The following is a 13,529-nucleotide window of genomic DNA, read 5'->3' as shown; positions in this document are numbered from 1 at the left end:
TCAAAGCCAAGGCAGACCATTGTCCAGATTTTTGTGCGACCCTGGCCCAGTCCAATTCCAGACTATTTTCTATGTGCTTGTGCGCTTGAAATGGCCTCTGATCAGAGGTCGCTTCCGTCTTGCACCTCAACCTGGGTTTCTACAATGACGATAGTTTTCCTTTTACTTTCTAAAGTGAAAGTCGGGAAGAGCATTCTCCTATGTGAAACAAGAAGTGCTATGATGTATATTCTAAGTGATGACAATCGATCACTACAGCTACAGGAAACCCTAAAGTGTGCTCTTTTTACATGTTCTATCAGAAGGGGCGTTTGGACCCCCACCCCCTGTGCCCCCTGTGACACTGGCAGTGGACATGAGGTGAGTGCCTGATGGCCCTGGATGCCCTGTACCCGAGCAGGGCACTCCTACCCCTGCCCCCGCCCCACGTGACTCACTTCCACTGATGACACTGTGGCTGCTCAGACTGTTCGTGTCCTCGTCCTCCACCGCAAAACTGATTTTCCTCTCGCCTAGAAAAACGGAAACAATTTTTACTTAAAAATACCTCAAAGCTTTAGTTATGCTGAGGTGATAAGCTTGCATTTATTCCTTCAATTTTATCACATCCCAAGTTAAGACTTCGACTTAAAAATGACTTCAGCCCGACTTAATTAAACATCTGGACCCCCATTAGCTCGCCCCAGGATAATTATAATAGATTTTTGTTTAAAAAATTACAAAAAGTCATGATAGAGGTTTTTGAGTCTTTTTTTAAAATCTCAAATATGTTAATTCGAATAACCACAAGGATAAAGTTATATGTTGTAATATTATAAATCAAACATACTGCATCTTTCCTTTGAATAACTAAATATAACATTAAAAAAGGTCACATGTCAAGGTCTAAAACCGGGATTGCAGTATCTTTCAAATTTAAGAAAGACCCTTGCAAAATTCTTGAAAATTTTTGTAAAACTTTTTTTCAATAAGTTACGATACGCTATTTAATGGACAACATTAGTCAAGTTATGACTCATATAATTTGTATGAATTTGTTTGTAGTCTCCCACCAGCTCTTCATATTTTATGCAGTATAATCATTTTTTATAATAGATCCCGTACAGGAATTAACAATGAAATTTCAACAACTCAGCTTTTAAAAAAAGTTAAGGCTATTGATCCATTCTGATTTCCTTCACTCCGCTTATTGGGCTTATATATTGTACAGCTTCTCCATCCTACGTCATATTTCAACGCATGCTATCATGCTTTACGATAAACGTATTTCAGAAATGTAGTCATGAACGGAATCGGCAGGAAGTGGGGGTGGGGGGGGGGGGTACTGATTAAAGTTTCAAAGTGGGAAAAGATGCGGGACGGATGCAACTAACCGAGTGCTCCGAGTGCAGCAGAGTCGAGAGTGGTCATGCTGCTGTCATCTTTGGAAGATCCTCTTCTCAAAGCATCACTCCTGTCCCCAGTTGTGAGAGTGACGTCAGAGTCCGTGTCTCTTCTCGCCTGTCCACAAAGAACGAGTTATCAGATAAATAATCCCCTTCAATTGAGTATTTTAATTCTATAGCAGGATTCCTCCTTTTGATTTCTCAACCGGGATTTATAAAGACTCAAACTGCTAATAGAGGTATACCCTACTTTTCCATTTTCCAGTGAAGTAGGAAGCTCTGGTTTGAACGTTCTCTTAAAGTTGTAATCATATCTTATTATTCTCAGGGGATGGCCCTAACCTGGTTGATACCTCCCCCGTGCGCACCACTTCGGGTGCCTCCTGTCCGGGCTCTGCCTTTTGGAAGATTGGGGTACACGTCTCGCATGAATATCGTGATCTCAGTCAACAAAAGACACGCCATCATCTTGAGTGCATAAGGACACCCGTCACCACTCGGATTCAGCAACACTGCAAACAGCTAAATGGTTATGGAAAGACCTCTGGGGGGGGGGGGCAGAGTACGATCTAGTCTCATTGGAAACCCTGTGAAAGACGTGACCCACATCCGTTTATCCATTGCTTTCATGTTGTCTGTGACTTCGTCCCTGGTTGATCGTGTTAGAAAATTCAATGAGAAACGGAACATAGATAATTCAATTGTTCAATATACAAGCTTTGCATTGGGAAAATCAAAAGGAATAATACTTTTAGCTTTTAAGCTTTGCTCGCGAGAAGCCCAGAGCAACAACAAACAAGCAAATGACTGGTGATAAGATCTAAGTTTGATTTCTTGAACACTGTCGCTGTTACAGTGTAGCAGTCTGGGTAGGATTTCAAAATCTTTTAAAATCATTTTAAAAATTTAAGAAATACAGGTTCAAATCCAATACAATCCCAATTTTACAGTAGTTTCACCTACTCACACTGAAAATGGCACTCACATTAAAACCGAAAACTTCCATAACAGATGAAACAGTTCTGAACACAGTTAATCTGTCAGATGGGCTGATATATCTGGCACTCGAGTCGGGTTCGGATGCTAATCTCGCAAGATCTTGCAGGATTAACATCCGATCTTGGCCAGGGCAGATTCTCCGGGAACAATTTAATTGTGCGTGAATTAGAAGTGGACTCACAGTCTTGCAGGAAGTTTTCGTTGTCGTCTTCTCTTCTTAGATCGAGTCTAATAGCGTCATCCTGTATATACTGTTGGTGGAGCACACTGCTCTTGGCAGCCACGCTCTCTGCTGTGATTAGCTCGTTCAACTTGTGTGCCAGAGCCTATTCAATTAAAACAAACTCATCGATTGAGATTTTCGCATAATGTGTTCTGATTGGGCTCGCTACAAAAATATAGCACTGATGTCAGCTGGGTTGCTGCAAAAAAAACTACCGGCATTTTTTTAGAACGCTAAATTGTGAACATCAAAAAATGTTTTTCTGATTTTTCACTTTAGTTGTAGCATAATTGAAAAAAAAACAATGGAAAAACTGGAATCGTGAGTTATGAGCCGAGATATATCGCTTTTGATTGAAGCTAGTACGAACATGCTACTAATTTTCAGATTCTTCAAAATGTATTTCAACTAAAATTTGTTTCTTCAAAATTTTTGTCAGAATCAAAATGTTAAAAAAATAATTTGTAAATTCTGCTGATATAGTAGCATTGTAGAGCCTTAGCAGAATTCAAAACTCTCACTCAAATTTTTTTGTAGATGATCAGCCAAATCGAGGATAGGGGGTTGACATGGTCCTTTTTTGATCGTTTTTTGTTTTGATGAAAACATTTTTGAATCACTCATACAAAAATGAACACGTTTTCACCATCCCGTGGTTGAGTCACTAATGAACACTAACAATTTTTGAGAAGAGTCTGCAGTCTGTTTTAACTGAATCTCATTCTGTGACTGAAGTGAAAAATTTTAGCCAAAAATACTTATTGCACAAATCAGATAATCTAATCGAATCGACGGTGCTTTTGTCGTACGTAGAAAAAACGTAACCAAATACCGTCAAACAAAATAACTCACAAACGACAAGCCTGGGATTATTTTTGGTTTTAACTATGCGGGTTGAGGTTGGGGTGTGATTTATCACACCAATTTCACTAAATCTGTTTTTTTGCACCATGGAGCAGATCTGCCTCCCCGCAGCTTCGGTGAGGCGTAGAATTAGAGACTTCAAAAACTCTAAAAGAGCAACGAAGAGACTTTATAGTTTTTACCCTTAGTTTTTACCAGATTATCCCATTTCTTTTGAGGAAATGTCAAGCTGCCCAAGCAATTGAGAGAACATTATACATCAAAAAAAGAAAAAACAAAAATCTTTCTCTAAAAAGGAAACAAAAAAACCGCACGTGATAATTGCCTAACATTTTGATCGAGAGAATTATTCTCTTAGATGAAATTGATCGTTGAGAAAGTTGTTTTTAGTGAAAAACGGAAAATAGATTTTTGCTCTTTAGTATGTTAATTGACAAAGAATAGTAACAGTAATCAGACGGCCACTCTTTAAAAAAACGAATCAGGTCAATTTACATTAGCCCTGATGGGATTCCTCTCCCAAATGTTTATTTTGCCAGTTATCGAGAAATCTAATCACCGGTTTGGTGCTGAGTTACTGGCTAGCAAACTGAGGAAAATCTGGGACAGGGCCGCTTGACATCTTGACATAAAAAAACATAATCGACTAAACGTCGGAAGAATTGCTCTCGAACGACTAGTGGGAGCTCAAATCAATTGCAGCCTGCTCCAGTTTGAGAGGAGTCTAAATGAGACTAAGATGTTCAATAGTGGGCTTCAAATAACCACATTAGAGGTTAACATATACCACTGTTAAGATTTAAAATGAAAAATGGCACCTGTTTCGGTGCACTTTTCATTTGACTTTTAGTATAAAATTGCCGCCAAATGAGTTCAACTAGTTGAAATTGTGATTGGGAGAGAATTATAGATCACGCGAAACGCAAAAAGTCAAGGGCGTAAAAGTCACACAAAAAAGTTACTCCAAAAGTCAAAACTGTCAAGCAAAAATTTTGCATAAAAAAGACACACGCGTTTACCATAATTGCTATGAACTTCGTTCAAGAGCAAGTAAACAAGTGTCAGGATTAAGAAAAATTAGAAGTTTTATTGATGAAGAAAAACGCATCCCAAATAAATTGTACACCTTAAATCAATACTTGTAATCGCTTAGATAAGAAATCTAAATCAACGGTGTTTCCAAAATTGGTATTTGAAATGTTTTTGTGTTAAAAAACTGGAACGGCTGGAAATCAGTAGAAAAGCAAAAAATTTTTAAGTTGATGCAAAAACACTGAGTTATTTTGGTGTTTTTGGTAGATAAAAATTTCAAATAAATAGTTTTTTAATCCAGTTTTTTTTTGAAAAAAAAATGGCTCCGATAAAAAAGGTGATAAAGCAGCCAACAGAATTTCGAAATGTTAAATGGGCGTCAGCGACTATTCAAATTTAATCTCACCTCTCCCCATAGAAAGAATAGTTTTGTGGCATTGAGATAGTAGTCAAACACTCTTCCCTGTCCAGATCCCCCTTGTACCCCCTGTGCGGCATCTGTCCTCCTGCCAGAGAAGCCCCTCCTTAGGGGAAGCCCCCCACTGTTTCCCGGCCTGAGCCATTCTGGCCACTCTCCCTTGGAACACTTGTGGACAAAGTTGGCGCACTCTGCGTACATGGCCGCTCTGGCTACGACTGGCGATTTCTGCAAAATAGTATAGCAGCTCAACATCATCTAAAAACTTAATACCTATAAAAATATACTTACCTATACAAAAAGCTAAACATTACCGAATAACGTCGGGCGAATCACTCTCCAACGACCGGTGAGCGGTTGCCTTCGGTACCTTAACTGTCAGCTTGGGCTTAGGGGGTAGCATGGGGGGGGGGTCTTGGGGGGATCAAGCGCTCAATGTGAGGAATTGATGAGATGGAGGTGGGACTGGACGAGAGAGATGGAAGAGGGTTTGTGACGGGACTGGGAGTGTTGCGAGGGGGGAGGGCGTTAGTAGGTGGAGACATCCGGAGAGATGAGCAGATTCAATTCTTGCAACAATCTTGCACGATTCCTGCACGAATGTTCCAAAAAAAGAATCTTGCCAACAGAATGAAAAGCTCGTTTACAGCTCTACAAAGAGCTGTAAACGACTCAGAGACGTTTCATGACTCAGAGACGTCCTAGCGGAATTCAAAAGCTTGCAAGAATCTTGCATTCCCAAAAATCATCGAACAGCTTTTTGATAATGGATATCAATGGAACAGAGAAAAAACAGATTTAAAGATGTCTGCGATGCCTATAGCTGATAATAGTACAAAACAGACTACCGATAAGGTTTCAATTCATCAAGAAAAGGCATAAATTCATCGTCATAAGTTTATTATGAAGCAACGTATAAGCTCTGTACGTTCATAGCCACAAGTGAGAGTTTAGACGGCAAGGTTTTTGATGCTCTTTTACTGGTTTTTTGTCTGATGTTATTGACGTCAGAATCGGTTCATAATCGATCAACAATCGTCTAAAGAACCTAAAAATATTAAGCCGAAAACCGCCTTATTCGATACATATCATGGTATTTTTTACTTAAAATTAGGTTATACGAACTTTTCCGGAACTTTTTGTGTATATTAGACGCAAATCTATACGTAATTTAAATACTCGATTCTGATTGGATGATATATTTCTCGCTTACATCTATTTAGTTACTAACATCCTCCGGCACAGAAGAAGATGCTGGGAGAATGGGTACTAATTTTACATGCGGGCGCACGAGCGATCCAGAGGACGTGCGCAATACGGCGGAGCGTGCGACGCTGTCGGAATCGTAACGGAGTTCAGTGATCCGAGCAGTGGGGTAGTAATCCCTTGGGTTGGTCTCTTCAACTACCCATACCAAATCACCGGTCTTAAAGTCAAGCTCGGCAGGCGTCTGCCACTTGGAACGTCGGTTCAGCGCTGGTACGTACTCTTTGATCCAACGAGACCAAATAGCGTTAGCGTAAGAGTGCGCGCGGGCGTAACGCTTACGGTGATCAAACTCATCTAGACCAATGATGGAAGGAAGACTACGTGCTTGGTTACCGAGGAGAAAGTGATTAGGTGTTAATGCGCCTAGGTCGGACGGGTCGGCGCTTACGGGCGTTAGCGGACGTGAATTAAGTGCATGTTCGACCAGACAAAAAGTGGTACTTAAAACCTCATCTGGGAGGCGACGCGTTCCAAGGATTGTGTAAAGTACGCGCTTAAAACTACGTACTAGCCTCTCCCAGATGCCACCTTGGTGTGGCGTACTGGGCGGATTGACCCTCCACTTAATGCCTTTGTGGGCAAGTTCGACGGCGATGTTGATGGTATTCCACTTCTCGATATTATCGCGTAGTTCTTTTTCCGCGCCAACAAAGTTAGTGCCATCGTCTGACCAAATGATGGCAGGTGTACCTCGACGGGAGACAAAACGCTCCACTCCCATTACACACGAACTGGCGTCCATGGACGGAACAATTTCAACATGAACGGCACGAGTAGTTAAGCATGTGAAGAGGAAACCCCACCTCTTCTCGGTAGTCCTACGCACAGAAACGTAAAACGGGGCGAAGTAGTCGACCCCGGTGTTTGTGAAGGGACTGGTATGCGAGTCTTTCTACTGGGAGGTCAGCAATGATTGGTTGGATAGTGGCAGCTCGGAACTTTCTGCAAGTGACGCAGTTGGATTTAATTGAACGCAGCGAGGATCGTATTTTGAGGATGGTATAACGTTCCTGTACTTTAGCCCGCAGGTAGCCAATACCTTGATGATGATGTTTAACGTGGTTGTGCCTAAGGAACAACTTTAATTATGCATTGCGTGCGTCGAGAACCATAGGATGTTTCACATCAAAGTCAACTTCGACCAACCGTTTGATGCGGCCGGCCGATCGGATTAGACGACTTGGCCCAATAAAGGAAGAAAACGAAGCAATACGGCTACTCCGTTTAACGGGTTTGTTTTCGAGGAGATCTTTTCTCTCTGCATTGAATGACTCCCCTTGCACAAGGTACTGGAGATGACGCTCGGCTTCGTCAAGCTCCGTGGGGTCTATGAAGCTACCATCGGCATTACGGTAACATCCGTGAGAAGGTAACAAGTGGAGTGCGTACGCTGTTATCCGTAGCAAATTCTGATAAGAACTGTACTTATCGAAAGGGATTAGTTGCGGGGGCGGTTCCTTAGTTGACTTGGTTACGGATGCGGCCAATGATGTATTGGTTTCGTCAGTTTCATTAGTTACTATACCAAGTTTGATGTTTTAACTACTTCGATGCTTGGTTCGAACGGGAATTCCTTGGTTCTTAAGAAATCTGGACCCCTCAACCAGCTACTTGATTGCAAAACCTCAGCGGACATACCACAAGTACCGGCATCTGCTGGATTATCGCTTGAGGCAACGTGGTTCCATTCGTCAACGCTAGTGTGTTCTAAAATCTCGCATACGAGGTTTGCAACAAATATTGGCTGCTTGCTTGTGGAGTTGAGCCACTGCAAGACCGTAGTGCTGTCAGTCCACAAATAAACTTTGTTGACATGCACAGTAAGGGCTCGACAGATATCTTGTTTCAACCGAGCGGCCAGAAAAGCAGCTTGCAGCTCTAGCTTTGGAATTGTCATCACCTTCATAGGTGCTACACGAGCTTTACCCAGGACAAATGCAAGCTCTGTTTTTGGCCCACTAGAAGTATTTACTTGAGCTCGGAGAAATGCAACAGCGCTGAAGACCTCTTGGGAACTATCGCCAAACATGGGTAGTTCCAGGTGTTTAAAGTTTCCCGAAAAGTAGCTCCTTGGTATGGTGATTTCGGCAAGCTTGGGAAGTTCTACACTCCATTCGAGGAACTTTTCTACAGTGTCTTTTGGTAATTCTTCATCCCAGTGCTGCCCTCTGACACGCCAGATGTCCTTTAGTAACAATCGGGCAACAATAGTAAATGGTGCCACTAGGCCGATGGGATCAAACACCTTAGACACTAGGCTCAATACCAAGCGTTGTGTTAAAGACTTAGTTACTGTACTGGAGGTACCACGACTCACAACTAGAGTACCATTGTTGTGATCCCATTTCATCCCAAGCACGTGCGAAGAATCCTCTTTAGATGAGGCAATTACTTTTGGTTCGGTAGATTGAGTTGACCCATCAATTCGATCAGCCAGATTTGGTACATTGCTTACAAACTTAATAAGCTTGAACCCACCTAGGTGGAGAAGGTATACCAACTCCTTCGATCTTTTGAGAGTCCTCTCAGGTGACTGCACCGAATCCAAGTAATCGTCCATGTAGAAGTTTTCTCGGACGGCTTTGGTTGCTTCCGGGTACTGATTAACATTGTCTCGGGCCGTGCGTTGCAGTGCATAGTTAGCGCATGTGGGCGAGTCTTTAGCCCCGAATATATGGCGCGTGTATTGATACACTACAACATTTGTTGTGGGGTCCTCCCGCCACAAAAAACGCAGTGATGGCTGGTCCCAATCTGGGACACCCACTTGGGGGAACATACCCTCGACATCTGCGGACACGGCAAATTGATGTTGACGGAACCTAAGTAGTACACGGATTAGGTTTTGGAGCATGTCGGGGCCAGTGAGCAAAGATTTATTCAAAGAAGTACCTTGGAACTTTGCTGCACCATTTAATACCCTACGCACTTTCCCCGATTTGTTCGGATTGGTTTTGGGATGATGTGGTAGGTACCACTCTCTATCCGACCGCTGCTCGACTTTGTGAGCATCAGGGACTGTAATCAAGTAACCTTTTTCCAAGTCTTCACGGATGGTATTAGCATAAGTTTCTTTCAATGATGTATCTCTCGAGAGCCGCTTTTCGAGAGACTTGAGCTGTACCAGTGACGAAAAGTAGTTATTCGGGAGCTGGATGTTGTCATCAGCCCATAACATACCGACAACGTATCTTTGGCCGTTATGGAAAGTTGTTGTTTCAAGTATTTCCTGCGCGCGAGCGTCCCCTGCGGATCGTGGGTCAACTTGCTTGAACGCGCCGTACGATTCCATATCATACCAAGATTTAACCTAACAAGCTAATTCAAAATCCTGTTCAATATTGGCTTTGAAACACACCGAGACTAAACTTGAACTTGACGGGAGTGGGCCACTTAAAACCCAACCTATGGGCAAGCGGACAGCGAACGGTGAGTATTTTTCGTCGGCCGAAAAATACTCTAACGGGCGGATGGCATGGTAGACATCCTGTCCAAGTATCATCTCAATGTTCCCATAGCTATATCTTACTGGATCTAGAACTGCCAAATGTGTGTAAGTTTCTTGCATGGACTTGACGTCAATGATATCGGAACCTACTTTTAATGTTTCCCTCACGTAGGGACGCACAGTGAATGCTTCGAAGTCTTGGTCTTCATGAGGTGTCACAGTTAATTGAACCACCTTTGTGTCTATGAGTTCTTCTGTGTTTATGCCCTTGATGGTAAGTTTTAATGCGGTACCCTGCAAACCAAGTCTAGCTGCGAGACTATTGGACACCCAAGAGTTACTGCAAGCGGTATCCCTTAAAACAACGCCGTAGTACTAGTACCAGAAAAATTAGTAAGTTTCAGTTCCATGACCTGAAGGAGGCCTTTGACATCTCTCACGGAAGACAAAGTGGTTGTTTTGCTTTGCTGCTGTTGACCAGTAGATGGCCTACCAGTACCTGCGTTCGACTTCGAAGTATCGATGTTGTTGTTTGCTGAGGGTTTAGCTGGAAAAACCCTTTCAGCTCCATGAAGTAAAGTGTTATGGGAGCTGTTGCAACCATCTTTTCTACACTTACGGTGACCTGGGCATTGCCTAAACATGTGTTTATCACGCAAACAAGAGAAACAGAGCTTTGCCTCAGCCACGATCTTGGCTCTCTGCGTGGGGGTCTTTTCCTTAAAGACACGGCATTCCCACAACCAGTGGCTGCCTTTGCATACAATGCAACTAGCGATTGATGTTAACGGAGATATCTGTTGTGGCTTAAGGTTACTCTTGTGTTGCGTATTCGCAGCAAATGACTTCGAAGCAACTTTTGATCTTGTTACTGAGTTGATGGTGTCTTCAGTCCTTGCTTTAGTTGCGATATTCTTCATTAAATCATGCGCTTCGATCTTCTCTTTTAACCAATCGTTGAAATCAAGAAGGGTAGGTTTCACCCAATGCTTTTTGATCGTGAAGAGTGACCATGACTCCTTCATGTTGGGTGGTAGCTTCTGTACGGCAGTGTTGAGAAGCTCAGCACTCTTTAAATCCGAATCATATGACAGCGATTTAAATAGCCCGACAAGACTTGAAATGCACCCCGAGTAGTTAATGATGTTATCGCTATTGTGCATCTTCAGTGGTGGAAAGCTGTTGAGTTTGTCCAAATGTGCACTTACAACCGCCTGTGGTTGACCAAATTTACGTTCTAAGGTCCTCAGTGCGTCTTTGTACATTGCGCCGCAGTAGGCGAACCCAGCTATAGTTGTTTTAGCTTTACGTGTTACGAGGGTCTTAAGGTATGTCAATTTTACATCATCAGTTAAGGACTGAGAGTCAATTGCGCTTTTAAATTGACCATACCATTCGTGCCAGTGTAGGGGATCCCCATTGTATTGGGACATTTTCCATTCGGGTAGTGGGTCATTCCTCTTGGTAGATAAGGCGTCAGTGAATGCCTTAATCAAACTTGCATTTTCGGATGCTGGCACTGGAGGCGTGGGACGCGGTGGGCCACCCCAGCACAATGGTATCGGAGCAGTATGCCCGTATGTTGGATCTATAACCGGCGTGACAAAGGGTGGTGCGATGTTAGTAGTTGTACTAAAGTGGTTAACAGGGATGCTACAAGTTGCTGCGTAGTTGCTATTTGGATTATGTTGTGCACTCATTTGCAAGATGGGATGGCTGATAGCGGGGTTAGCTGTGCTTGGGGGTAGGTACGGTTAAAAATTTTTATAGACGGTAGCTTTATTTGTCGCTTGGTTTACGTTTGGGGGATTATTCTGAGGAAAATTCCACAAGTTTAGATCAAGGTTACTTTTCAGGGGAGGTTTTGGTGCGGTAGGACACGGTACCATGCGCGCTTGAGGTAATTGGACAACGTTTTGTTGTGGAATGTTGGGGACGGGTAAGTATGTTGCTGTGCTCGCTGAAATGGGCGGCGGAATCACGGGAGGCTGAGGACTAAATAATTGTTGAGGCGGGATTACGGGTGGCGGGTTCACGAGTGGGTTTCGAGGTGGACGGACATTATGCGGGGAATGGACAATAGGGACTTGTGTTTGGCGTAGAGTGTTACTTTGAGATGGATTCTGTTGTTGTGGAACATGAGGCATCGACATATTTAATTGACCAGGCACACTGGAGCTTTTCGGACCCAAGAACTGATTTACTTGTGGGTTTGTTGAAAAATCAGGTACAAAAGTTGAGTTCGTTGGAGCGATAACGGGTGTTGTTGGCCGGGGAGGTTGCAAAGGTGGCTGATGTGGTTGGAGTGCGACATTTTGTACATCGACTGGTACTTGGTTCACTGGGTTCACCTTACCACTTCCTGAGGGACTGTTTGCCTGCTCGATCCTTTGATCACTGAGTGATTGCTGCAATTGAGCCTGCAGATATTCCCGATACAACGCTTCTTGCTGGGCAACAGAAATTGCAACTCCTGGCCATGTGTACTGAAAAAACATTTCAATATGATTTAAGTTACCGGCAACATTATTTGTGTTTTTTGAAGGATTACTAGGGGCAGTATCTTGAACAGGAGGGTCAGCGGTTGCTGAAGCAGGACGAGAAAAATTTTACTCATTTGCAGCAGTCAATGAATTACCTGCTGGAAAAGAATTTACCCAATCCTGAACAAGTCTGACTTTTATCTGATCCCCCATCTTTCAGCAAATTCAGTTCACTTGAGTGGTGACTAAACAATGACTGATTATCTATTAATTCAGCCTCATTTAAATTAGCTGCGGCAACACGCTGGCGGTGGTCTTCCTCCAATTCTTGAAGTGCTATCTGCACCATTTGTATATCAAGCTCCTTTTTTCTCATGGCAATTTCGTGTTTTTGTTTAGCGAGGCGCATGGCAGCTTGTTCTTGTTTTTCGGCCTCTTCGCGTTTTAGTTTTACCATGAGAAAGTCATGTTTATGCTGGCTAGACATTGATGATGTTGTTCGGCGTGAACTTCTCCTGGACTGCCCTTGGGGATTAACGCCCTCACATACGGTGTCTCGGTCAGCAACTGTGTCAATATAGCTTCTAGCCACGAGCAAGAATTTATCATTGTTCTTAGTTACATCATCCAACCATTGCTCAAGGACAAGGTAAATTGACTCTGGGTTCTCCGCTTTACTGGCCAAGTCAAATAGTTCTTCATTCTTCTGCACCAGTTTACTGAAGACATCCTTCATTTTAGAAACCAAGCGTTCAACTTTAACCCTCCTGTCTTGACAATCTATGGCATCTGTGATGTCCTTACGGATGTTACTTAACTCAGATTCTTGACTAGATCTTGCATTAAAGAGCTTTTTCAATTTTTCTTGCTTTTCGGCCATGATATTGAAATGGCTAATTTATCAATGTAGAGTAACTTTCGACCAAACACGTGGAATGAGGGTTATACCGAACCGAAATGACGACAACTTGATAATCAAGGCGTCGAAGAGCAAAAAAGAAGTTACCGAGTAATGAATTAATCGGCAAAAGTGAGTAAGAAAGTGGAGAGGGCGTCTAATGTGCTTGAAAACAACGTGAGACTAAACAGGAATACAGGCAACCGGGGAAAGAGGACTGGGTGGACGAAGCCCGACGAAACGGGAACCGAAGCGGACGGGGCGGCAAGGACGGGCAAACGGCGCGCAACGCGACAGGGAACGGAACTGGCGAAACGCGGGTAGGAAACGGGCAACGCAAGGGACGGGACGGAAACGCTGAACGAGCGACGCACGAAGAAACGGGAAACGAGACAGACAGAACAGAGGCGTTGAGCGTGTAACGCGCAACGAAGCGGAAAGGCGGGACGGAACGGATGAGAGACGATTAAAAAGCAATCGGGGAGGTCGGGAAACACTATGCTAGCAGAC

General features: G+C 43.3%; 2 protein-coding genes across 2 annotated transcripts in view; one reads left to right on the top strand and one right to left on the bottom strand.

The window, feature by feature from the left end:
- LOC142345738 (tetraspanin-3-like) overlaps positions 1–13,529 on the top strand; it is a 550,337-nt gene that overhangs the window by 258,967 nt on the left and 277,841 nt on the right. The gene's annotated exons all lie outside the window — the stretch shown is intronic.
- LOC142346187 (protein unc-80 homolog) overlaps positions 1–13,529 on the bottom strand; it is a 151,187-nt gene that overhangs the window by 111,939 nt on the left and 25,719 nt on the right. The window contains exons 18-22 of the mRNA XM_075398696.1: positions 4,910–5,149; positions 2,566–2,710; positions 1,728–1,897; positions 1,374–1,500; positions 291–512 (exon numbers count right to left, since the gene is read on the bottom strand). Coding sequence (XP_075254811.1) covers positions 291–512; positions 1,374–1,500; positions 1,728–1,897; positions 2,566–2,710; positions 4,910–5,149 — 904 coding nt within the window. The remainder of the gene's footprint in view (positions 1–290; positions 513–1,373; positions 1,501–1,727; positions 1,898–2,565; positions 2,711–4,909; positions 5,150–13,529) is intronic.

This window comes from Convolutriloba macropyga, chromosome 9 (genome assembly GCF_964194025.1).
Source record: "Convolutriloba macropyga chromosome 9, txConMacr16.3, whole genome shotgun sequence".
In the NCBI taxonomy this organism is placed as follows: domain Eukaryota; kingdom Metazoa; phylum Xenacoelomorpha; order Acoela; family Convolutidae; genus Convolutriloba; species Convolutriloba macropyga.
This window is presented reverse-complemented; position numbering and strand designations above follow the sequence as displayed.